Source organism: Sinocyclocheilus anshuiensis, unplaced genomic scaffold, assembly GCF_001515605.1.
Source record: "Sinocyclocheilus anshuiensis isolate Anshui unplaced genomic scaffold, SAMN03320099.WGS_v1.1 scaffold824, whole genome shotgun sequence".
Taxonomy (NCBI): domain Eukaryota; kingdom Metazoa; phylum Chordata; class Actinopteri; order Cypriniformes; family Cyprinidae; genus Sinocyclocheilus; species Sinocyclocheilus anshuiensis.
The window spans coordinates 208,930-236,846 of record NW_015551064.1 but is presented as its reverse complement, the minus strand read 5'-3'; the positions used below and the strand labels follow the sequence as shown (position 1 = coordinate 236,846).

General features: G+C 36.9%; 1 protein-coding gene across 4 annotated transcripts; it reads right to left on the bottom strand.

Moving 5' to 3' along the window:
* Positions 1-13: 13 nt before the first annotated feature.
* Positions 14-26,053, bottom strand: LOC107662042 (zinc finger protein Helios-like). 4 transcript variants are annotated; one of them, XM_016451899.1, is made up of 9 exons: positions 25,875-26,053; positions 25,662-25,789; positions 21,180-21,228; positions 15,907-16,011; positions 11,910-12,104; positions 9,550-9,717; positions 4,659-4,796; positions 3,848-3,976; positions 14-2,703 (listed from the first exon to the last, which is right to left on the bottom strand). In XM_016451899.1, exons 3-9 carry the CDS (start codon positions 21,211-21,213, stop codon positions 1,976-1,978), a joined length of 1,497 nt encoding a protein of 498 aa, XP_016307385.1. In that variant the 5' UTR covers positions 21,214-21,228; positions 25,662-25,789; positions 25,875-26,053; the 3' UTR covers positions 14-1,975. The 4 variants fall into 4 exon arrangements, with proteins under 4 accessions (XP_016307385.1, XP_016307388.1, XP_016307387.1 ...); XM_016451902.1 differs by having other exon boundaries at positions 11,922-12,104; XM_016451901.1 differs by lacking the exon at positions 25,875-26,053 and having other exon boundaries at positions 25,662-25,857.
* Positions 26,054-27,917: the final 1,864 nt, after the last annotated feature.

Here is a 27,917-nt window from a genome sequence, read left to right as displayed (position 1 = left end):
ATCAGTGATGTTGTGCCTTTTAAGTCTTTTTCCTCATAACGTTTAAAGGGCATATTCACAGTTTTTTGGAGTTTTTCTCAAAGCAGAAAAGACAAAAGCAAAGCTTTAAAAAACAATAGGTACAACAAAGTCTGATAGTGATGTAAGGCTCTTTTAGCGCTGACATAAAAGCCCAACAAATGTGCAAGGGAGGTTCTGAACGTCGTGAAGGCTGCGGTTGTACACTTTAAGCCATACACATCGATTAAAGCTGGATTTATGGTTGTGCTACAGAATGCTTGATGTAAATATTCAACAACATTGAATACAGAAAAAATAATGAAAGAAGGGAAGAGAAATAGGAAGGGAGAATAAACGGCTACGTGAACATTCAAAACTGTCTACATTTTTACGACCGATTTCAATGCTCTGAAAACAATGAGAAATAAGTCTCTGCATCAAGTATGGGAAAACTGTTAAGGGTTTGAGGGGGTTAAACATTGTCTGATTAATAAACCGCGTTTTATCTTCTAAAGCTCTTGTGCAGTCCGGGTTAGCGATGAAATTTCGACGACAATCTTCTAACATCTATAAAAAGCTGTTGTTTTATTAAAAGATCTGCCTTGTTCTGTTACCAGGCAGATTCTTTTGTCAATTATCACTGTGCAACGGTTATTTATTTTTTTTTCACTGCGTCCAAAAAAATGATAAAATGTATTAGCTAACTAGAGTCAAACCAAAAATGCATATGCAGTGCATATATGTGCATATTTCAGATCTCAGCTCTTAGAAAGCTCAATAACAAATACATAGGTCCATGTGTGGGGCCAAGAAAACTACATTTGTTGACTGAAAAAGAAAATAAATCTAAACTCTTTTTTGAGTTTGTGCTGTAACACTCAAGACAGTCAGAGGAGTTTGATTTAATGAGGCATTAATAATGAGGCATTTGGTCTTAAGGCTGAATGAAATTAACAGATTTCAATCAAAGTATGGCAACCCTGTTATTAAAGCATGGTAATATAGGTGCAGACTTGTTCCCTGTTGAATCACAGATGACAATATACTAGCTAAACGGCACACTGACCTTTGTTCGCTTTATCAATAGCATGGAAATAGCATATTTTCGCCCAAGGCCTCAAGCTAATAGTGCAAAAACAGGTTTATAAAGGCATGTTGCAGTGCTGTTTTCAGCGAAGTGCATAAGAACGCAAGAGATGATAGGAAGTGTGCAACAGCAGCAAAACACAGCGTGGAAAACTCATCGGTCTTTAGCATGGCAAAAGTATCACTGTCTCCTGTTAAAATCCACGAGACACATGGGGGATTGTCATCAACACTTCATTAAAATGTGTCCGAAAGATTTGTGCCACCCTACAGGACTGCTTTTGTGAAACTCGAATAGCACCGATATGAGGACATTAGCAAGCTCATACGCCCCGGAACTTCATTGAAAGGGAGCGAGTGATGAGAAACGATGCTAAAACGATACAAAACACAAAATCGTTCAAAACATCAGCAAGGCACTAAGAAGCCACAGCAGCAAGAAGCTATGAATTAAAGTCTTTTTTTTTGTATGCAAAACTAAGCAGTCTAGTTCTCCAGTGGTCCTCTGCTTGCTCGGTTTACCTGTAATATTGATCAAGGTCCATGAAACAAGAATGACAGCATGCATCGAGGTAATACAGATGACAAAAAAAGAGAAAGAACTCCACAAATTTAGATAACATTTAGCTGCTCTGTTGGAAGTTTCAGCACATATACAACAATAAACTCTGTGTGGGGTGAAAAAATGAAAAAGAACTTTAAAACGAAACGTTCACAACATAAACAAATTCATCCCCTCACCCAGAACAAAAATCTTCAAACAGCTCCAAAATGAAAACTTTCTATTGGACCCAAACCTTCATATATCTGCCGATTGGTGCTCACGTAATGCTTCGTCAGTAAACTAATGCCGTCTGCAGTAAACTGACTGCGAGAATGCGTGGGATTCTTAACGAAAGGTGTGTTCTCCGCGGACGATGTGAGAGGAGAACTCGTAGCGATCTTTGCTGCAGTGGCCACAGATGTTGCACTCGAGTGGGTCTCTGTAACCGTGGCAACCCATGTGGATGGTGTACATGACGTGGTCCAGGAACAGGATGCGGCAGTGTTCGCACTGGAACACCCTCAGCTCCTGGCCTTCACGGCTGAAGATGCGGATGCTGTCCCTGGCGGCCACGCGGCCGGCATCAATCACCCTGCCTTCCTCTGCCCGGCCAAAACCCGGGCTGGATCTTGTCCTGGGCCCGGCGCCGCTGAGCTTGTCCCGGGGGCTGCTCCGTGCCGAATCGGCCGAATCCTGTCCACTGTTGCACGGGGACCCGTCTCGGGCCGATTGAGGATTCTTGGGCCTGAGCAAGGGGATCGCGCCATTGGTTGGGTGTGGGAACTCTGGGTTCGGGTGGGGCAACGGAGGAGCCTCTCGACTGCTGGGACGGTCCATGCGTGGGCCAAGCGGGTACATCGGATGGAAGAGCGGGTTCACCATAGGCAGCACTTCAGCCATGGAGAGGGATGGGTGATGGACCATAGGCCTCAAGGAGTCGGAGCCCAAGTAGTTGATCGCATTGCTAATGGAGTGGTCCATCAATTGGGCATGCATCATCTCAGCTTCCTTCTCATACTTGGGGCCCATCTCATAGCTCAGCTCGGGGTACGAATAGCGAACCATTTTATCACCTTAACAGACAATGCAATAAAAGATACATCAGGAACAGCCCCAAAGTACTTTCCATCATGATTGAAAAAAAGACTAACCTTGCAATTTACTGTAAAAAGTGGATTTAAAATGCTGTTACTATGTTTGTGTTGCATTAATGATGGAAAGCCCCATTTGGAGACTGAAGTGAGAACATTTAACCCCTGCATAATATGGATGCGGTAAACTGCTCTGGCGTAGTCAGTAAAAGCAATGGCAAAGTTACAGGTGTGCAAAAACCACAGAATGAAAAAAAAACAACTCCTACTCAACCCTTTTTTCTCTCTCTCTCTCTCTCTTTCACTTTAATACTTAGTTTGATTTCCGCAGATATTGTCATTACAACGCATGTAATGAGTTTCATTTCAAATAATGTTTGTCTCTGATAAAGTCGTGCTACTGTGCATACATTTTTATCTCTCTTAAGAGATCTTCCATTACAATTTAACTATCTCTTTATTTTTTTTAAATGTGAGTTCTGCTCTCTGTTCCTTCATGTGGAAACTCAGCGTTCACTAAACGGTTGCATGTGGTATTTCAGCTCCAAAACCTGCATGTTACTCACTAACCAACGGCAATCCAGTTTAACCAGGCGCTAAATACTCTGAAATAGTACTGTGCTGTATTTAAATAAGTCATTGTCTTTATTTAGAAGCACAAATACACGTACTTTCTCAAATAGACCTATTATAGCTTATGCCTAATTCACAAAACCCCACCATATTTGCCTGACACAATTACCGTTGCTCCTATAGAAAGTAGAAGGTACTTTTTTTTATTACTAAAAATAGTTTTTTGTACATTTGTAATGATTATGGTGGAAATAATTTATGAAATGATGATTAAATGATGGAAAAGTTATAATCAGATACATGTGCTTTAGACAAGCTTTCTTTCAGCATTTTAAACATATTTTTGGCTGTGAATGTGCCGTTACCTGATTTAAAACAATGCAGAGAGCATATCCATTTTGCATTATGCACATACAGGGACTTTATGTGTGAGGTTGAAAATGTTTCTTGCACAATGTGACCTGCCTACATTCATTAGCACCGCTAGAACTTTGAAGATCAGTTTGTTGCATACAGTAGATTCAACCACATTTACTGCTGAGGTGACACTTACCCACAAACTTCTGTGGCGTGGTGCTCTTCCGTTTACCCACATTCCCCTGCAGTCTTTCAATTACAGGAGGCCGGTCGAAAGCAGCCATCCCAGCTGACTCCAGCGGCCTCTGCTCCTTTGGTACCTCCCCTGGTAAAAAACAATAAAACAGTTCAGCTCAGCATATCAACAAAGCTGGTCCATAAAACCTGGAGAAAACTATTTGCTAGCATTCCCATTCATCTCAAAGTTTCACAGCCAGATTGTTTTGAGCCGTAAATGTTATGAGTCTAATTTGTCAAGACAACACTGATTTTAGCTAGAATGATAATTTTGAATGAGTTTCAATGGATAAAGAAGCTTCTTGCTGTCAGATGGTGTGGTTCGGACCATCTACCAATAGAGGCTTACCATGCTAACCAGCAAAACCCCTTGGTGTCAACAAAACGTACCCCATATATGTTCAATGTAGCAAATCGATGTTAGTAATTCATGTTTTTTTTTTTTTTTTTCATTTCCAAGAAACATACCAGCTTGTGGAACACCACTGTGTCATCCAACACCGTTATAGATACATATATATAACAATATAGATAAGACAGGGGCTAACCATGCTAACCAGCAAAACCTTGACCACTTGGTCTCAACAAAATGTACCCCACAAATGTTACGTGAAGCAATTCTATGTTAGTAACTGATATTGTTTTTATTCCAAGAAACATACCAGCTTGTGGAACACCGTTGTGTCACCGAAACGTTTTCACAATAACACTAGATCAATGAGGCGGAAAACCATCATCTTACATTCTCAATGAAGTCATGAGCCACTCACCTGGATACAGGCCAGGATTGGAGGTGGAGTTCATGCCGACGCTCTGCAAGTAATTATGACACCGTTCTTTGTGCTCCTCCAATGACGTGCGCTGCTTGTAGCTCCGCCCACAGTAGTTACACTTGTGTGGTTTGCCCACTAAAAAGACATCAAAGAGTAGCAGAATAAGTATTAAGATGTAAAATAACTCATTCAGACCGCTCACACAAATGAGTTTTGGTCTCCAACTAAGTAAGCGAGAAAGTGGGCACAGAATTTCGCGATGATGCAACCACTACAACATGGTGAGGGGGTTAGCTCCATAGAATTACATATGAGAGTAGTAGTATTCGATTTGTATTTGTTTTATCATCATCCATCTGTTATTGGCACCACAAGTGATGACTTGGAAAGTCTCTTTGAACAATAAGCAGAAACGGAGTGAGTGTTTCTCCTCAGCCAGATAAGGTGTGAAGTGATTCACAGTCAGTTCCACTAAGATTAGGTCAGTGCAAGGGCGATAATGCGGGACAGAACCTCCCAAGAAAGATGCAAAAGGAACAAGCACCTTGTCCTTCCGTCGTGGGCAGAGGAGAGTAGGAGGAGAACGATGCTTAGCCTCCAGAAACAGATGTGAGTTTTCCAAAAGCTAATGGAACGATTCGTTCATCGATTCATTCCGAGCTTCATTCATCAATTGGTTGAGTCATTCATTTATCTGTCATGTTTTTCTCATTCACTCATCAGTATCAAATCGGAACATAGCCCACCGTTACGTCTGCGCTGTTCTGTTATGTCAGCTAAAAACCTAATTGAATTTGAGAGAGGGGCTGCTTTTAGCTCTGTGGTCAATCCTCTGGTAAAAGGGACTTTCAGAATTATTCATAAAGAGCGTGGCAGTGAAACAAAACAGCCTAGTGAACTGAGTCATACTGTATGAACATAGTTAACCAGTCAGTCTCTTACTGCACGTGAGAAAATAATGAAAATTCACACCTGTTACTAGCAAGCCTGTGGGATTACCTGTAAAGTGTGCCAATTTTAAAAATACCCCATACACTTTTCGGTAACCCTCTTCAAAGCGCCATAGTGCTTTCAGTCTGAAGCAAACAGTGAAAGTGACACAGCTACTGACTGAGATGCTGTGAAGTGACCTTTCACATGTAGAACACATGTCAAACAACAGAGGCCCTGTCACTTTTGTGGGAAAGGATGGATTACAGCAACAGAAAAAAATAGCTTCGGTCCGCCTGGAATACAATGTATCATAAACCAATTAATTCACTGAAGTTTCAGATTCAGTGGGTTAAAATTGTTTAGTGTAACTAAGCTCTAATTTAAAAATAAAAAAATATATATATATTTTTTTAAATGTTAAAATATTAAAATACAATAGTGTTATATAAAATAATAATTATATAAAATCATTTATAAACTGTGTTTTATTCATAAAAATAAAAAATAAACTAAACATTTTACAATATTATTTTAAAATAAATATAAATAATATTATAAAATAAAATACTTTATTTTATTTATAGAAAAATAAAAACAAAAATATTTAAAAATAATTTAAAATATTGTTATATAATATTATTTACATATAAAATAATATATAATATTATTTATTATTTATGAATTTTCTTCATATACAAATGATTATCAATTTATAATATTAGAATATATTATATTAGAAGAAAATAAAAATATATAAAATAATATAAAGATACACATAAAATACAAATGTATATGCATTCACGTGAACTGTCACACCATATCAACTGTGAAGAATGCTTAAATGTGCTTATTATTATTACTACATTTAAACAGTCTTTAGTTTTTTAATTTTGGGGTCTTTATATGTCAGTGGGTGACTGTAAAAAAAAAGGTGACATTTTTTGTCACACTTTCAATATGTCTAATAAACAGGAGGTTTTAAAAATGTACTTGTGCGCATGACAGCACATCAGAAATGGTTTGGAGCAGACAGACAAAGGATATAGTGAATCCACACTGACAAATCTACACTATAAATGGAAAAAAAAAAGAGAACTGAATTGTTTGGTTCAATGAACTGTCACAAACACCTGCAAACTGCAAAGTCTGGGACAGGCAATCATGCTAATATGTGATGAAGAGAAAGATTCGAACTCGTACGGTGTGAAAGAAATGCAACAAGCAATTTTATCGATTAATAGCAGCTGTTCAAAACCCTATGAGTTCCTATAGCAAAGTTTGGACGATTCAGAAAAAAAAAAATCCCTGTCTAAGCACTTATTCAAATGCAAATTCATGCACATATAGTGCTGCATTAAAGCCCTCTAAACCGCATCCATTCGGGTTGAAAACAGGAAACAGCGAGATGAGGATGACATTTCATTTCAAGTAAATGCCTATCAATTGTAGAGCATCAGCAAAAGTGCTCAAGTTACTCAACTGGTAGTTAAACATGAACCCAGCTGAAAGCATCCACTCCCTGAATCAAACGTTAGCCCCTCACATCACATTTCCTATTTTACTAAGCTGCCAAAGCAACCCAGAGCAAAGTCACCAACATTATGACACATGCCTAAAACTGTGGTGCAACATATGCTGTTTCAGTTTCATCTTTTAGAGCGTCTGTGGTCTGCGTGCATGCATATGGATTCCAGTGACAGGCGTTTGTCAACGATCGGATAGCCAAAGTTTTGCACGATTTTACTCCCTCTTAACTTAACTTTCCTGGGCTGTTTGCCACCAATCCTCCTGTTGCCAAGGGCCAGAAAGGAAGAGGTCCTTCATGTGGCGCCCGCTGCCCAAGACCTGAAAAGTCACTCCCATTCCGCTCCAACTGAGGTGGCTGGCGGGAAGGCGGACAGGTCACTGAGGAGCGGGGATGGACTTACGGCAAAAAGGGCGAGACCACCCTGGTCGGCATTGCTTCTTAAGTCCTTGAATTACTCATTAAAATGGCTCCAGCAACAACTACATGTCTCACACTGTGGTAGAACAAAGCTTTCTTGTGGCATCTCCTTACTAAGCCTATAGAAAAGGAAATGCAAATGAGTTAATGACTCTCATCGGCCACAAACGTTTATATGCTGAGGTAGTTTGGTGCGTGGGCTTTGGTGGTAAAAGTTCTCACACTGACATTTGATATCAATATGATAGACCACAACACACACACACACCACAAATTTTGCATAGTTAGTTAGTTAGTTATTAAATGATGGAGAATCTATACTACCAGGCTGGATACATCTACTCAATCTGTATCATGACTACGATTGAATAGTCAACACAACTATGAAATAAGACAAACGGAGGAACTTAGTGACCAAAAAAAAGTTTTACATTTAAATGTTTTGTAAAGAAATTCGTGCATAGGCACAATTTACCGTTAAAAAGTTTGCGGTTAGCAAGACTGTATTCGTTCTTTTTATACATTTATTCAATAATGCCGATCAGAAATCGATCAAAAGTGACATTTATAATATTTTGAATTACCAAAATCAGCATATTATAATGATTTTTGAAGGATTATGTAACACTAAAGACTTGAGTAATGGCTGCTGAAATTTCAGCTCTGCATCATAAGGAATAAATTACATTTTACAATATATTAAAATAGAAATAATATTTTACAATATTTTTACAGTATTTTTAATCAAATAAATTAAACAAAAATATTTTAAAATACACAACGGGATTGTATTTAGTATATAATTATATCAATTTCAAGATCAAGACTAATTTAAAATATTTAAGCACATATATGTGACCCTGGACAACAAAACCAGTCTTAAGTCGCTGGGGTATATTTGTAGCAATAGTCAAAAATACATCGTATGGGTCAAAATGATTGATTTTTCTTTTATGCCAAAAATCATCAGGATATTAAGTAAAGATCATGTTCCATGAAAATATTTTGTAAATTTCCTACTGTAAATATATTAAAACTTAATTTTTGATTAGTAATATGCATTGCTAAGAACTTAATTTGGACAACTTTAAAGGCAATTTTCTCAATATTTTTTATTTTCTTGCACCCTCAGATTCCAGATTTTCAAATAGTTGTATCTCGGCCAAATATTATCCTATCCTAACAAACCATACATCAATGGAAAGCTTATTTCTTCAGCTTTCAGATCGAAAAATTGACCCTTATGACTGGTTTTGTGGCCCAGGGTGACATATTTAGATCAAATGGTTTTTAAAATCATGAGAAGCAAATTCAGTCAATTGTGTGAACAAAAACATAGTGGTCATCAGCTCTAAAACCTGTGACCATCAGCGCATATGGGAAACCAAAATGTAGCTATGTCTTTAAGAATTATTTCATATATTCTGCCCACAAAAACAGGACACCACAGACATCAGCTGCCCTGCCTAAAAACTGTGCTATCCCTGCGCTGTGATTAGAGCTGCAAAACAGGAAATGACAAAAGTCGAAGAAAGGCAGAAAAACACGATGAGAGTGATAGGTCGCTCCTGCTCTCCCTGTGCATTTTAACCAAGCCGTCCCTGAGTGACAGCTCGTGAAGTTCCGAGCCGAACGCTGATGGTATCATATGACCCGGATCTTCAATGATGAGGACTAGACAACTGATGGTGGGCTGATATGAAACTGGGTTAGAGAGTGATGCTTCACCAAAGCGACACTTCCCTTTGGTTGACAGAGAGCATTTCCTTTGGTGAAGCGCAAGACTTGCAGGCAACACAACAGCATGTCCTAGGTGGCCTCACAGAAGTGTTTGCTCTATACACCTCCCTCAGGACAGAACAGCTCTGTTCGGTTTTTCCAGAGCATGTCAGCTGCGGTCAAAGAACCGCAATCGTTTTCTAGGCTATGGCACACATTAACACCACACTACTGCCCATAAATGTGTCTTCTTATAGCAATTGCAGCAATATAGAGCTGTGGGAGCCTGACCTGAGTGTGTGCGCAGATGTCCGCTCAGTGCATCACGGCGGCGGCAAGCGTAGCTGCAGAACGGGCATTTGAAAGGCTTCTCTGCCGTGTGGAGTTTGATGTGTCTCAGTAGGTTGCCCTTTTGAGTGAATGAAACCCCACACTGGTTACACTGGAACGGCCGGTCACCTGATGGACAGAGGATGAAAAGAGTCACGAACAAGAGACACATGCTAATCACTGGTTGAGCTAATGTTTAAAAAACATATAAATACTGCAGTGTTTTCAGTGTTGCTGTCTTTATATAGACTTTTTTACCATGCAGCACATGCAGGCACTGCTGTTTCCACTAGGGGTTGGCTGATAAATTGAATATAAAAATATAAAATGAAGCAACATTGAGACATTTCAATAGCGGCTTTGATATAAACTTAAATGGAAAAAAATGGTGTAATATTTGTAAAATGTATTTACAAGAATCAGTCTATTTAAAAAACTCGTTAGCACCATCACTCATTCGTAGTGTGGCCTTTTTCATATTAAAATGTAAACAACCACCTGCCCATTTCTGAAGCCAAAATGTCTGCATATCTTAAATATGGAGTTTGATTCATTTTAACGAAATGTTTCAAACTGTCTGATTCAATATCATTTGTCATCACCCAAAAGATTCACAAAAAAATCTCAAGGTATTTGCATATATACTGCTGGTTACATAGGTGAATATAAATAAAAATTAAAATTACTTGGAAAATTCAGCTTCACCCTCACGTGTATACATTTTAAAATATATAAAAATATAAAACGTATTTTAAATTGTACTAATATTTCACAATATTATTGTTTTTACTGAAAACACTTTTCAAAAACATTTTTAAAAATCGTACAGAAGAATCTGAATGGTAGTACATTTAGTAAAAAAAAAACTGAAAGCATGTCTTGAACTTGAAAGATATCTATATTTTTGTTGTTTTTTCCTTCTTAATTGCACATAGATTTTGAGTTTACTTGGCTAAAATGACTGTTTGGTTGAAATAATGTTTCTCTAATTGAAAAGATTCATCTTTTTAAATAGTTGTTTTGAGTAAATATACACACAGTTACACAAATACATTTTAATAACAGAAGAAAGTTTCAAAAATAAATGATATATACATTTTAGGTGTATCACCCAGCTCTATTGCCACCACAGAATAACGTGCACTAGCTGTTGGTTAAACATAGTATTACGTAAATGATACCATGTGACCTCCATCATTGCCACTGCCACAAGAAGAACACTTCTAAGGATCTAAAGAATCTAAAAAATATATATTTTTCACAGGTATGATAACTGCTAAATCTATCGGATACAATTCTTTGTTGATTATATACCTAATTATGATTAATTAATTGGATTACTCATGTATTAGACCTGCTGCGTGAGCACCTGCTCTAAATATAGCCTGTGACTCTCATTTGATGGACACATAAAAAGTTCAATCATCAGTTTCTCTAACCCCAACTTGAGCACCAGGATGTTGCCATGGATTGATTAGTTGAACGTTTTCTCATTGTGAGCGGAGATGAAAGCCTGGAAAAGTGAAATATGACCCTGTCCTGTTAGCGTGTTGTATGGCAGTATCAACGTCAGCCCAGGGCTTGGGAACAGGTTGTGGAGGATTCCTGGGATGTTTTCCCTGAGAATAATTCCTAGTCTTAACTATTGTCTTCTTACAGAACAGCTACCCGCTCCACACCCTTTTAACACTGAAAAAAGGAAGAACGCATGAGTGACGAGCCTTGGTCACGAAAGGGTTTTGCTATTTTAATGGGAAGTCAGTGAAATGTGTTCTGTCGAAACTTACTTGAGAAGTGTCACAATCAATTTAGGCAAATAAATTGCACTTTGAATTGTTGGATTATGGAGCTTTTCATAAGATGGACAAGCTATAATTAAAATAAAAATATATTTTTCTTTTATAAAATAAATATTGGCCTACTTATCTTTAAAAAAAATATATAAAGTATATTTAATCTTTTAAACCTCCATTTTATTTAGGGTTACCACACTTTAATTTAATTTATGATTACGCTTATGTATTCTGACTGAAATATATTCTGACTATAAACACACACACACACACACACACACACGTCTGGTCAGCTATCCTTGTGGGGACTCTCCATAGGCGTAATGGTTTTTCTACTGTACAGACCGTATATTCTATTGCCCTACACCTAAACCCACCCCTCACAGGAAACTTTCTGCATTTTCCAGGATATATAAACCTGTACACACACACACACACACACACACACACACATTTCATTGATATTTTGAATTTGGAAAGTCATTTTGCTAAATATTTTTAATATAATTTATATTTTATCATATTTACCATTATATTTACCATTTGGCAGTCTTATCCCCGTCTCACTTTGCACTTCTGTTCCTGGCCCAGCATCTTGTAAGTTATTTGGGCTGTCAATCATGGGCTCCTCCAATCCAGAGCCTTCTTCACCGCTGTGACCCGCCTCATCCGGCCTTCTCTCTGTCTCCTCCTCAGTACCTTCCTCCTGTTTGATTGTGCGTGCTGTAAGAAAACATTCAAGCTTTTAAACAAGTTTTCAACCATTACACACCACAAAAGTCAGTCTTCATCGCCCACTTATTAATTAATAAGTGTTAATTAATACTCTTTTGAAATCACTGGTTACTATGACAGCACAGTGACCAAGAAATCTGTCCTCCAAGAACGATAACAGCATCGGGATGACTGCAAACAGGAAAAAAAGGCAGACGCAGCTGCAGTCTCTAGGGTAGCAAGGCAAACGGTGGGCAGGTGGAGTTCTACATGACTGACAGAGGGAGACAGTTTAGAGGAGGTGGGCCAGAGCTTTGGTCTGGACTGAGCGAGCCTCTCCATTTATCGCAGCGCGCAGGCTGTCAAGCACCTCCAGGGAGGCCACCCCCACATGCGCAGACACACAGAGCGTGACAAAAATAGACATGTAAAGGGACGTATAAACACATAGCGACACGTAAACACGCGACAGCCTGGCCCTCAAGTTTTCCGTCTCAACCACGCACACTCTCCAGGTTTCACGACAGGTGGAAAAAGAGCAGGCAGCTTTCTGCGCCATCCAGACAAACCTGTTTGTAATTTTACCGTGAGTTTAATCTCTGGGCGAGAGCTTAAGACTAAGCTTTGATTCACCTCTGTCTTTCCCGTCTGTATGAGTGTTGTCCCTCAGGCAAAGCGCTCTGCTGCTTCACTAGATTTGAGTCACAGTCTGCGAGTATGACTGAAATCTCTCTGATCCCCCTAAAAAAGGTCAGCAGTTCCCAATCTTTGCAGACGCTCACAACAGAGCAATATCACTCATAAACGCTATTCGGATGAGACTAGTTTTCCCTGAGGACGTAAATGTGTGTTTCACAAACAAACTCTGTGATTTTATTCTTGTCAGAATTGCATTTTTTCCCCTCAAGCAATCTTGGTAAAAATTACGGAGCAAATTACCCACTTTTTTCGACTTCTTATTTGTATTGACCTTGGAATACTGTAACTAAGGCTAAATTTGTCGTTGTGCACCATAGTGCAACCTCATTATGGATTTTCCTTTTTGCCAACTTGTAATTCTAGGTAAAACAGCTGATGACTCAAGTACTCATCCTATTGAATGTAGAAAGAAAAATTAATTAAATCTATAAGGAAAGTCTAATCAGTCTGATTGTGAGGTAAACTCCATTAATTCATCTATTAAGTATATTATATTATATTATATACAGCATATCAGAAGGATCGTGATGCAGAAGACTGGAGTAATGGCTGCTGAGAATTCATCTTTCCCATCACAGGAATAAATTATAAATTTTTAAGTATCTTAAAAAAGAAAACCGTTTATTTAAATTCTAATAATATTTCACAATATTACAGTTTTTATTGTACTTTTGATCAAATAAATGCATGGTGAGCATAAAAGACTTCTTTCAAAAACATTTAAAAAATCTGAATTATTCCAAACTATATATAAATGTTAATTATAAGTTATAAATCTTAATTATTCCAAAAAATATTTAGGTATAATTTGTAATAATTGGTATAAAAAACATTATAATTAAAACATTTTTTAAAATGGCACATTTTAGAGCACATGACCTACTGAAACATCCTCATCCAATACACACTCCCACCCTGGTGTTAACTAATAAGACCCCCATCCCATTCAAATTAGCTTAGAAAATTCCTTCCAAATAAAGTTATACATATAAGAACAACGACTAGCAAAATTACTGTCAAATGTATCAAACATCTGTTTGAATATCTCGGTCTAGAAACTGTTTACACACGATAACCTGCAGGTTCACAGAGCTTTTGAAAGATAAGTGCTGTGTGGCAGTGCCACACGATAACCCTAACTTCACCCGCTGGCACTTCCAACGAAGTATTACAAGCGTACTTGCTTAATATTGCACAAGAGATCTTCACTTTCAAAGAAACACGTATGACTCGCATGAAGAATGGCAAGCCTCGGTGCACAAAATAAAAACTTGCTCTATACTCACAAATGCAAATGCGGTGCAATCCTGTCAACGCATCACAATCTAACACCATTACCTTAATGTGTCGAGAGACGTATGCTTTTTCCAATTTCTATGTCCATTCTGTTAATCACTGACCTCAGAAAACAGCTGCCTGTGGTTTAATATCTCTAGCATACACGTTATAGAGTGTTTATGATGGCTGCAGCTGAGTGAACTTGAAATGGTTGCCGGGACAACATAAAGAATCCTTTAGCATTCTCATCATCAACTGATCAAAGGAAATGAATGAGAACAAAACGCACTCAGTGCTGAGGATACATACACCCGAGCCAGTGGCTAACAGGCTCACATGACAAAAGCAGAGTAAACCGACATAGATGCATTAATAATGTGTCAGGTCTCTTTCGATTTTTCTATTAAATGTCACATTTGCTGCAAGTTCTTATGACAAAAGGCAATGTCTAAACCTTGAATATTAAATTATCCTTTGAGTTTTTTCTGCACAGAATGATATATTCGAGTCTGTGCATCCCTCCACCTCCAAGTGCAAGCATGGGGTTAACTAAACCAAATGTGTAGATTAGACTTCTCTTTACCCAGTAACATGTTTCTCAACGTCCTGTGCAACATGACCAATAAATTATCTAGAAGAACAATCTCCATCTGGGATCATGGTCTGCACCTCCATCTTCAGTGGCAAGTGCTTCTCTTTTCTCAGTATGCACGCTCATGCTGACGAGCCCTCCATCAAACCAGCAGTTGATTTTGAGGAAGGGACATGTCACAGACTGGGCCTATCCCGTCAGATCACAGATAAAGCTGCAACTTCTATTTTTTATACTGCAAGATAAAGGTCCTTCCTCTGTCCCTTGCAAGCTGATGCTCACTCATTTCTCCTTTTTCAGATCTTTTGCAATAGAAAGTGAGATACTGTACTTCTTATTCTAATGCTAAAGGGATTGTTAACCAAACATGACAATTCTGTCATCATTTACTGTCTTATTTCAGGCGCTAAAAATATGTAAATATGACTTAAGTGCTATATTTAAAATGTTCTGAAGCCATATAAAAGCTTTGTGTGAAAAACAGATCAATTCAGCATTTACTGATAATCTTCCTCCTTTAGTAAGTTGTTAACATGACAACTGTTGTTTTGAGACAGCTTGTCTGAGTCAATGAGTTGATTCAAATCATTCAAAACAAGTTTTATTAACTGAATCAGTGATTCCTTAAAATCTAAGTCAAAAGAACGATTCACTTGTAAAACAGATATCGTTACTTCTGCCTTAGATCTCCTTGGCGTGTTTGTGAGAGATGTTTTCATTGAATAATGACTGAAATTTGGTCCTTTTCCTCACATAAAGATATTATATAATTTGGAAGACATTAGATATAGTCATATGGCCTACATTTCAGAACTTTGCTTCCTTTTTGAAGCTTAAAAAGCTCCAGTCATGAAGCTTAAAAAGCTCCAGTCATGATCTTTTGTGTGGCACGGAAAGAAAGAAATGTCATACAGTTTCGGAATAAGGTACAAAGCTGTCACTGGGACGGTACCCTAAGGTACAAAAGCTAAAAGGTATTTGTACCCCCCACCAAATGGTACATATTAGTACCTTAAATGGTACTTTAAAAATAAACCTTATAAAGTACATATGAGTACCTTTTCGCTTTTGTACCTTAGGGTAATGCTTTTGTCTGAGAGTGCATGAGGGTGAGTAGGCTACATAATAGAAATGTCATTTTGGGTGAACTATCCCTTTAAGATAATCTAATCAATGCACCACATCTAAGAAAGTCAAATGAAAACATGTATTGCTGGGAGTGGACTTGACCGGCCTACTCACCAGCAGGGGAATTAGGACTTTGGGAATGTTGGCCATTGGGTGTGCTGGTCGACAGGTCCACCAGCATTCTCGAGTTCTCCTTCCTGGGAGAGCAGTCGCCGTTACCTAGGAGACAGACAGAAACAAGTGCACTGAGGACATCGCCAAATGCAGCTCTGAACTCAGATCTATACAAGCAGACAGTTCAAGGAAGACCTTTCATAATCACTGCACTTGGAGATTATCAGTCAAAGAAGAAACTGAATAAAGGATAACTGCAACAAAAACTCTTCTAGATTTATTTCTTACTGTCATTTACTACTCAAATATACTTTCAACTGTACTTTACTGTTCAAAACTTCCTACTGAATACTGTTTTTTTATACTTTTTACAGCAATCTACTGTTTACAACTCTATTATTGTTCTGATCTGAGATGGTGATTGGTTGATACAGTGTTCACACAATATATCAAGTGAAACACATTTACTTAGTCACAGTATTGTATATTCACTCACTTAGTCACTGTATACCACTCATAACATAATGTTATTTTTTACATGTCAGGACTACAGTAGTCAACTTTTGAAGTGGATCAAAACCTTTCATCAAACCTAAAAGCATTCTTGTCTTAGGACAACTTTGATGAACTTTTTTGATCCACTTCAAATGTTGACTACTGTATATCATCTAGAAGAAAGATGAATGTGCTTAATAAAACCATGTAGCCTTCTGTTTAAAACTCAAATCTACTGTAGTCTGCTTCCTATTTACTACTCTAAAACTTCAATATACAAAAAAAAAGTCAGGTAAACTAAGAAATGTGGTTAACGTTATAGCTAATCTAAATTAACTGATTTATTGAACTGAATGTTTTTAATTGTATTATATAATACTGACACATAATGTAATAATGCATATAAAATATTTATATAATATAATACAGTTACTGAATTAAACATGTTTTTTTTTCAGGTAAGCTGTGGTCCATCTAAATAAATGGATTTACTCATAAAAAAATGATGAATGAATACATATTTTTATTTGACTCGAAATATGATTTAATATTTAAAATTATATTTATAAAATAGCAAAATTACTGAATCAACCTGACTGATTAATTCACACAACGACTGCTTATATTCAGTTTCGGCACTTTTTAATACTCTTAAGAGATCTCCATTTAAAATGATCCTTCATAATACTCATCGATAACTTGGTAAAGGAGAGCAACATATCCAATGGTTTTCAGGTACTGTATACACTAACTGCTTTTAATAGCACCCATCTCTGTTACGAGAGCCGAAATTTCTCTAGGGTCAGTGACCAGCTCAACACTTCAGTTTACAGAGACAGTGTGCCATCATTTCATGTGGGGAGAGCTTGTTAAGCTTTCAGCCACATCCTTAAGATTCAGATTGGATTTCCTCATCTCTCTGCACCCGCCACACACCGGCTTCGGGAAATAATACGGCTTCAGTGCGTCCACTCAGGGGGAGCGATTCCTGCTCCCTGATCCCGTTACCCACTGACCCCTTCAGAGCCAAACACTCAATACAACAGCAACAACATTAGACGGCTCTTAATGTCTGCATTATGCATACACACAACCACCGAGGGCGGTATTACGGTTTAGATCATTCCTTGAACTCCACGTTTATGACTGGAAAGTACCTTGGATGTCACAGTTAAACTGGCTGTTATATCTCTAACCAGTGTACTAAATCTAATCAGTCCCTCCTTCAAACAGGTTTGTTGGGTAGCAGAGTCAGTCTGTCAAAGGGCTTTAAAACAGTATTCATGGCATTTTAATGATTAATTTGCATGTGTTGTTCTTGTGAATCAACAGGTCCTTTTTCAATCCCCAAACTATTTTAACTTTCATGCCCTATAGAAGTTTTACATTTGTGATTAAAGTAAATGAATCAGTAAATGAAGGCTTTTGAGGTATATCAGGCGACAGATGTCTGTGCTGTCATGCTGGCAGACAGACACTGTCATTCTGACAGGGAGAGTGACTCAGGGAGACGCAGCCAATGACACAATCCCAAAGCCCGTCTCCGGTTACAGTGCCGGGGTTGAGGGAAATCTCAGGTAACCGGCTGTCCCTTGGCAACGGGAAACAAGCAGCCACTCCGATTTGAGTGACGGCCGAGGGGAGGATTTTCCATAACAGAGCGCTGTGTCTGATGGCCTCCTGGCCTGAGAAAGGTTCTCAGGAAAAGAGATCTATGAGAGTAAACTAAACTCTTGTACAGTAGCGACTGAAACCACTCTCTTATCCCACATCTAAACCGAACTATGATAAATATCATTTCTAATGTCAAGCGCACGCTACAAGACTGAAGTTTATTACCCTGTGCTTGTTTAAAGACTCACAGCTTGTCTTTAAAACTTGTCTTTAGATGAATTTATAGTTATATATACGTAGTTCTTTTTCTCTCTTATGCTTGCCAATGCTGCATTTATTTGATCAAAAATACAGTAAAAACAGTAATATTGCTAAATATTATTAAAATGTAAAATAACAGCTTTTAATTGCAATATATTTAAAATTGTAATTTATTCCTGTGCTGCAAAGCTGAATTTTCAGCATCATTACCCCAGTCTTCAGTGTCACATGATCCTTTGGAAATCATTCTAATATGCTGATTAGCTGCTCAAGAAACATTTATTATTATCAATGTTGAAAACAGTTGTACTGCCTAGTATTTTTTTTGTGGAAACCCTGATACTTTTATTTCAGGATTCTTTGATAAATAGAATGTTTAAAAGAACAGGATTTATATGAAATAGAAATCGTTAATAGAAAACATAATACATGTCTTTACTCTCACTTTTGATCAATTTAAAGCATCCTTGATGAATAAAAGTATTCATTTCCTTAAAAAAAATTTTACTGACTTCTAATTGGTAGTATATTATAAATTATGCAAACATATTTTATATTTGTTTCTTTTTTGGGTCCAGCTTCCCAATTACGCAGGCTTGCAGTCTGTGTTTGGCTCTGCTATCATATGGACAATCTCTGATGCACTTTAATATGTGGTTTTCACAGTTTTACAATGATTCCACTTTGTTTAATTTGTTCTACAAATCACACTGACATTCCCACACATATGATTGTTGATGGCCCGAGAGCTCTTTTGTAATGACGGCCTACAGCATACAGTGTATATTAATAAAGCTACCATCTTCCCCCGTGTAGTGATGCATGATGAAAATCCGTAGGCCCTTTGGAGACTACTGGAGTGACTACAGGTCTGGCCTGTGACACTGCTGAGTCAGAATCAGATCCCGATTCACTCATTCGCTAAAACTGTGTGTATACCAATCAAACAGCAACCTACAGAAAGGACTGTTCCATGCACTATTTTTTAGTGGATCGATGAGGAAAATAATTGGGGGTGTTTTCAAGAGTGGCCCACGGGTTCAAGTCAACGTGAAACGCAACAAGTGTGACTTCTATAATGATTTTAGAGTGAAACGGGATAATCAATGAGAAAAAAAAAAAGATTTTTATTCATCACGTATTGGTTGAAGCATAAAAAGTGGATGTTGAATACTGGAAAAAGTAGTTCAATTTAACTAAAAATTGTAAATAGTTTTTTTCATGCACCCATGAATCATATGATAAATAATACATATAAATATGGTCCATTTGGATTTCATGTTAACTTTAAGTTCTGGATGACACTGAAGTGATCTGTGCATCATGTTTGCCGCCGGCTCTATTCCAGTAGTGGGGGTGGAGCTTGGAGGCAGGTTCTGTGTCAGAGTGGCGATACTAGTCAAAAAAAAGAGGAGTTTTAAACAGGAACGCTTCTCCCAGGAAACAGAGTGATTGGTTGTGGCATGTCGTAGATGCTAAAGTTCGAGAGTGGATCAGGTTTATCCTGTCCGTCCACACACCTTCAAACCATCCTTCCACATCAAACACAAAACACATTCCCACTCACACTCCTCACCACCTGCCACCACTGAATTGCTCTTGTTTAAAAGGACAAGCTGAAGGGGACAAGGTCTTATTAGCATATCAATGGCAGTTTACTGTACAAAAGGTTGAAGTATTAGCCTGTGACCTAAGATGAACAATCTTAAGACCAAAAGCCAAGCTGCTGTTCAAGTATTCCCAAATTTGGAAAAAAAAAATATCACTAAGTGGTTATAAAGAAAAGAAGAAAATATGTAAATGATGTGAAAATAAGCTAAATATTGCTGTAAAGACACTTAATCTTTTACTCTTTTCTGAAATGTGATAATGCTATTCAAAAACAAGGTGTGGATCAGTATTCAATCATGTTTTTAAATATAGCAAGCCCTTTAAGAAAGGAAAAAGCCTTTCAAAGTCTATGGAACCAAGTTAAACTGTAAACTTTTCATTTTCCAAGACACCTGCAAGATTTTTTTTAGATGAGGGACGTTTTATCAGCATGTTCCATCTGAGGGAATCTGCCGGGGGAGTGAACGGGCTTGGCGGTACCACTGTGCACCTGGTACTGAAGCCCCGTCCAGATAACCAAATTCAAGAGGAGCCAAGAGTCGATGCAGTTAGCTTTTGAACGGGATCTTGGGGGCAGCTAGAGTGCTTGACTACTGCACATATTCATAAAGCAGAACTGGCTTACAGTACAGCTGCAGACCAACTCCCACAGTGCTGCTGGATTGAGATAGCATATCTAAAATAAATCAATACACATGCAAAATAAAGCAACAAATTATGTCTACACTGCAAAAAAATGTAAGCTTTTAGATGACCAGGATATCCAAACCAAAAGCATTCCTTGATAAACATTGATCCAAATATGTGAAACTCATTTTAAGAAGTCAGAGGAAAAAGACATTATCAATGCGCTCAAGTCTAAACCTAATGAAGCGTGTGCTATACACAAACTCAGCATGAGAGAAGCAGGTGATATGATAAAATCACTGTGATGGCGGAACTGCTTGACTATTTTAGGTCTGTATGTGCTCTGATTGATTACAGTAAAACTATTACTGTGCTATTATTTTTTCCATTTATGTTTCAATGTCTTCAATTAGCTGTCCCATAAAAGAATTCCATAGCAGGCAACACTGAGGAAATCTATAAACAAATAAAACTCAAAATGCATGCAATAGACATAATTCATAAAGAACACTCTCCAACGTCACATTTTTTTACTATAACTAAAGGTTAAAAAAAACTTGATAGGCATGAAATCCCTCAAACCTACCTTTTAATATGCTTTTTTTATGTGCTAAATAAAGTTTGCTTATATTTTCTTGAATATGGCAATAAGCAAAAAAACTTACTTGCAATATAGCCATTCGATGCCTCCATGTCCATATTCAGGGGGCAGAACTGTGGAATGAAGATGAGTTATAAATTAGATGAAGGATCCTGTATTATTCTGTGTGACTTTATTGTAAAAATGGTCATTTGACAAACATTACAGCCACAGGTTTCTTTAAATAATTGTTGTGAATATTTAAATATCTTGTGAAATTTAATGTAGAGAATAAGAATGTCTTTTAAAAAGAAAGGAGTGACCAATAATCAATAATTTGATTTGTATCTTAAATTATACAACACCAAGGTACAAACACTAGGCATTCAATGTCAACAGTTTTTGTAATATATTTTTCATTTCCAAATCAGCAAACCAGTATCTCTGGGACATAAACAAGCTGCTGTGCAAAAATACACAAATGTTCGATTCCTCAACTTTTCTGTTAACAGTTTTTAGCTCTTCTGAACTGAATGCAACTGTCTATATTACTGCCATGTATACTCAAAACAGTTAAACATGTTTTATATAAAACATTTCTAAATTGTCTTGTGAAGCATTAGGGAAGTGACAACTTCCTGGTTAGGCAAAACGAGATACATGCAAAGTGTGAAAATTGCCATGTTTTCACTGAGTTTCAGGTCCTTCTATTGAAATATATGTCTAAAATTAAATGCCTGGACAGAGCAAGTGAGCTGTGAAAATAATGTCAGTAATGCCTCATCGGATGTATACCGTCCATCAGATCATATCAAACTAACCTCATTGCTGGACAGAAACATGTTTAGCCAAGATATAACATATTCTATAACTTATACAGCTTTAATTTAAGTAAACAAAAACAATAAACCTAAGGTTTATATTAGAGCACAGTCTAATATTTAAAAAAAAATATTCAAAATTTGACGGAGACAATTGATCACAGCATTAATAATGCGTTTACTGGATTAATACTGTAGAACAGACTTGGAGGAATGTAATTTTCACTATTGGTGACAAATAAAATAAGAATATAAAAAAAAAAAGAAAAAAAAAATATATATTCCAGTATTAATAGGACAGTATCATAAATAAGAGCTACTGCACGCTGTTTGTGTTTTGCTGATAGATGGAAAGTGCACAAATGGTTCCATGTGCACATGTACAAAATCTCTTAACCAAGACCCAAATTATCCTTACAGAACCTCACTTATGTCACAGAGTAGGGAATTTACAAGCACTGGGTCAGTTTTGGAAAGAGAGATCTGATATGTTCTATATTAAACAACTTTAAAATGTTGAATAACTAATTATTATGATTTAGCTCATAAAGCACTGACATTAGTATTTGTATGAACAAATTCGGTTGGAACAGTATTTCTAAACCTATTAAGGGAATATCAAGTCAACCAATTAAGTAGCTTAATATTAAGTAAAAAATAAATAAATGCACAAAACAGAAAACAACAGTTTGAATAATAGAATAATAAAATAATTTCTCTGCTCTGCACTCTTACACAATTCTCTGTGCAAAATGCACACTCTTAAAAGCATTAATAACCATAATGTGCACATATTGCATTAAAAACAAATAAATCAGTAAACTATAAAGTTAGTGTTTTGCTACCCAAACAGCCCTCATCAAGTCAGGAATCACACAATATCATGAGCCATCTTTCCCGAAATTCCATAAATCATAAGGAATAATCTGACATAACACAAAAGTGCACCTGGATACTCTGTCCCTGATCAAAGTTTCTGAAGTAAACAAGACACAAATTAAAGTTTCTTGATATGGAAATACAACCAGATTGGCAGAAGAAATTAACCCTCAAATTAAATGCACTAAACAACAACAACAGTGTGATGAAATGTCATGCAAAGCATTAGGAGTGAAGTTGGCCTTATGTATGGTGCCGCACTTCTCCAGGGGCCGCGCGTGTGCACACAGCCTTCATCCAGTACTACAGCATAACACTACCAACCCCTATTAATTCCTCAATATCAACAGACGAATTCAAAAAATAATTCCTAATTACACTCCTTTGAGATTTAATGGAAGTTATATGCGTTATATGGGTCAATGACGAATAAGGATGTCTGAAATTATATAAAAAAAAGAGAACTGCTAAAAATCAAATGCAAAACACATGTACTTTGTTCTTAGAAATGTAATCTTTGGAATTACATTGGTTGGACGCATTAAAAAATAAATATATATTTTTTTAAGAATTCAATTTAATGACTAAAATTGTCATGTGGTGTAACCATCAAGTAAAAACTACTAAAATACTTTTTCTGCACCACATTATCATTTTCATTGAAGTTTTATAACATTTAAATCTTCAGCCTATATTCTTCCAAGTTAAAATTGGGGAATAGCATGGATTATTATACTTGAACTAAACAAAACAAAATATCTTCATAAAAAGGTCAAAATATATGAAGAATATATGACCCACAGTTATGAGGGTTTACAGGGGTCTCTGCTTTATGGTTGTCACATGAAAACAAAATGGCTTCCTGCAGGTTGGTTATGCCACTGACTTTTTGTTTGAAATAATAATATTATATATTTTTAATCATCTCAATTTTTTAATAATAATAATAATAATAATTAATTAATAAATACTAATAAAAGACTTACCAAACTAATTACACCAATAATTTCAAGAACTTTAATGACACTTTTTATGATACTTTTTATTTTTACAGTCTCCGAACAGCTACATTATATAGACTTTTTTGACTTTAAGCCCCACACAAAGGAAGAAAGTAAAGAAAGAAAGAAAGAAAGAAAGAAAGAAAGAAAGAAATATTATCAAAATGACTTTAATTAAGACATGTTCATTATAGAGGATGTGTACTGTTGATAAAGTTATTAGACCCGGACAAAAATTAGAGTCACATCATTGACCCATAAACAGATATTAATATAGATTTTATATACATGTGTCACTTTAGCTATGTAGCAGTATTAATGCACAATGGAAAAAGAAGTATTTAACTGTCAGCATTATAATATAGAAAAAACGTCTTTCCGGACTTTAATTGAACTACAAGACTCTACGAGGTATTAACAATAAAAGATGAAACGTTTACCTTTTTGTTTGGTCTCCCCCCTGTGAAAACGCAAATAAGTGTCCAAAAGAAATCCTTGCGTAAAAACAATCGATTATTTCCAATGACAGAGGCTTTTCAGTCTCTACTGTGATGATGAAGTCCTCTGATGACTGTCATGTTCAACTGGAGTTCATATTGGTCACAAACAGGGGACGATCTTGCATCAAAATAAAAAAATTTAAAAAAAGAAGAAAAAAAGTTAGGAAGCAAGCTCGGGTTTGTATGATTCGATGACTTCCTTTGCGCCGAACAAGCCCGTCAGCTTTTCCATTTCACACGCATCTAAGCGCTTTCCCCCGACTATTAGATTTCTTCCTCTGATCGGAAACTGCTTTGACATAGTGAAGTGAAACCTGTGCCTGTTCAACACCTGGGTCAATCGATGGCAGGCTGGGGCGATTACTCAACTGGATCCACCGGTTCCAAGGGAATTAAGCCATAAATAAGGAAATGACGGGAACTGCCTACAACAGGCTTAGCGCCCAATATTTCCACCTGTCTGACACTCCGTCAAAGGTTGCGGGATGACTCTGTGCGTGTTTTCTATATGCTTCATGTGCAGCTCAGTGTATCAGCATTCATGTGACACATAGCCGATAGTAAGCTAATTCACATCAATTTAAATGCATAGGCTACTCTTGGCAGAGGCGTCATTACTTCTATTGCACAAAGAATGCGGCAATTCATTAATTTATCTACAAACACGAGTCATAAATATTGATAAAAGTGCGGATTATAGGGGGGTTTATGGTGTCAATTATAAAAAAAAAAACGGGGGAGGGGGTCTTAAAAGTACGTAGCTACTGTTTCCCATGTAAGTATATGATTCAAAAGCATTTTAAAGTACAAAGTTACATTTCAAGTTACTTCGAATGCGCTGGGCTACTTATTTACAAATCGTTTTGCCTGAAAATTTATCATAACTTATCACGTTAATACAGATTTCCCTATAAAATATATAGACTATATATAATATATTTATTTATTGGAAGGGGAGAAAAAAACCCTCTTTAAGATTTAGTTTACGATTATCTATATGTGCGCTAGAGGCGCCAAAACTTGAATCTCAACTGATTTGATGCCCAACATTTTTTCGAACAAAATGAATTCCCCTAAATTTCAACTATTCACACAGATAGCGACGAATATTTTCGCAATCGCAGACCACTGTATGAAATCAATTCAAGTCATAAATAATAACAATATCCATGTTTTATGCGGGACAGACCGCAAGCAAGCACCTGTTGCTATGGTTACCTCAATTAGAGGCAGGGTTCATTTCTGTTTGCAAGCGATACATTTGGGGCACTCTGATTTGTAATATACGCACTTGTAACTTGTCAAATAACTTTTGTGGTTACTAAAACGTTGCTTGAAAACGCTGCTGAAACGCACGGATACTTACATGTAAAAAGAACAAACACTTTCAGGCCCCACACCTTTTTCTTTAACCTGTTTTGAGGGGTTCAACCCTTTAATAGGTGGGGTCAAACAACCCCTTAATTCGCACCCTGATCCGGACGCGTCCTGGACCTGTCAAAACAGAATACACAGACGCATAAACCCTTTAAACAGAGAAAGGAAAGCCTCGACATTCGCAACGGACGTTTTAGCTTACCTTTAGCAATGGACGGGGTGACACACATCCATCTCACCTGATATGGAGGTCCAGACAGCGACTAAACACTGTGTATCCACCGCAGTGCGATAGACGCGCAGCAATAGTGATTCCCTTCGCCTGCTTCCTCCATCTTCAGAACGGACAGCAGCGAGCGATCGACCGGCTGACTCAGAGAAACGGATCTATCAGTGCCACTCGGTAATCGATTAGACGCCTTATCACTACATTTAAATGCGTTTGGCATGATCTCCACTATTTCGGTATCTATAGGAACGCAAGAAAGAAGAGAAATTGGAATTAAACCTGTCATTCCAAACCCCGTGGCATGCTATAATATATCCACACCTTATGTAACAAAGTATTGTAATTGTTAACATTATAAGCCTTTATTACGAATATTTGGTTATTCTAGAATCTAGATGTAATGACCACTGCTGGTTTGTTGTCCTTACACATCCTTATATGCCTCTTCACTGGTTCCTTAGCCTATATTAGGCTACATAGTTTTCACTTTAAATAGTTTTTTCAAACATATTTCTAATGGGGAGAAAGAAGGTGAGAAATGAGTCACAATTATTACAGGCAAATTGATTTTTATGTTAAAAAAAGATTCAGGGTGGGCATCAGTTTAAATGGCAGTAATTCTTCTCCTGGGCCCCCTCTACTGACCGGAGCGAGAAATACACCACTGACCTAGTTGGAATCCTGTCAGAACTGTGGAGAGCTGGTGATGTCAGTACTTTTTGCAAATGCTGAGGAAATCACACATTATTAAAATTTGTATCAATACAATACATATCAGATACAATTTTAAGATAGATCTTTATATTAAAAAAAAAAAAACCTTTAAGCAGTCATTTCAGTAAGTATACAGTCAGCGAAACCAGCGCCACTAATGATGTTGTCATTTTCTTTATCATCCTTGGAGAGTGAATCAGTGCGGTTATTAGGATCTGCATAAGAATGTCATTGAGATGTTTCACTAAAATGAATAATTTATAACAGAAGGAAATGAAGCAGGTCATATTAGTCATGAAAGGTTGTGCACTTCCAATTTTCATTGTTTCTTTTACAGTAAATTGCAGATGTGGGTATTAAAATGTATTACTGTAAGAGGGCTGCATTTATTTTATAAAAAAAAAAATAATAATCCATTTCACTAATCACTCTTACCTTAACCATTTGCAGATGTGAACTGAAACATACCTGTTCAATGCCTGGGTCGATGTAAATGTTTTAACTTTAAAATGGTTTAAGAATGTGTGCTATGTTTTATGCACAAAAAAAAAGTTTAATCAATATTTTGATCAATCGAAATTCAAATCAAATCAGGTGAAAAATAAATGAAAATGAAAAAAGAAAACATTTTACAACAGTAAAAAAAAAAAAAATGAACAAAAGTTGATTTGCTTTGAACAATTTAATAAGGTCACCATTTAAAATGGTTTAAGAAATAGTGCTATTGTTAATGCATACAGGAAAAAAAACTGTTTAATCAATAATTTGATAACTCAAACAAAATCAGTCCATCCAAATAAACAAACAAACATTTTACCACAGTAAAAACTAGGCAAACAATTATAAAATTAGGCTGAGATCATTTCTCACCCACAAATATTTATAAAAGTGATCTTGTGGAAAATTAACAAAAGTTGATTTGCTTTGAACAGTTTAATAAGGTCACTGTTTACATGTGTTCAACTGTGTTCTTTGAGGCCGCATTGTTTGTTTACTCTACCATCAACTCTCTGATTTGTAGAAGTACCCTCAGATAACAATCAGTTGCTTTTGTTCAGAAGCTGCTGGTTAAATTTCCATGTTTTAAAGAGCACTGTTTGAAGTAGAGGGGAAACCGTTAGACGCCCCCTCCTCTGCCACCCTCTCCCCTACCTGTCTTTTATGTCTTTATTTATTTATTTTTTTACATTGCTGTCTACTTTTCTCTCTTCTTTAGGTTTCAGCTATCCATGAATTACCTCATTCATTCTGTCATGGTTTCCACAGTCCTACATGATCATACATTTAGTGCCAGTAAAATGT

Excerpts from the sequence above, each read along its gene's own strand:
- LOC107662042 (XM_016451899.1), bottom strand. The coding sequence starts at position 21,213 with ATGGACATGGAGGCATCGAATGGCTATATTGCAA. Across the intron at positions 3,977-4,658 it reads CAATCCTGGCCTGTATCCAG|GGGAGGTACCAAAGGAGCAG; the intron begins GTGAGTGGCTCA and ends GTTTTTTACCAG. Across the intron at positions 2,704-3,847 it reads CACGCCACAGAAGTTTGTGG|GTGATAAAATGGTTCGCTAT; the intron begins GTAAGTGTCACC and ends TTGTCTGTTAAG.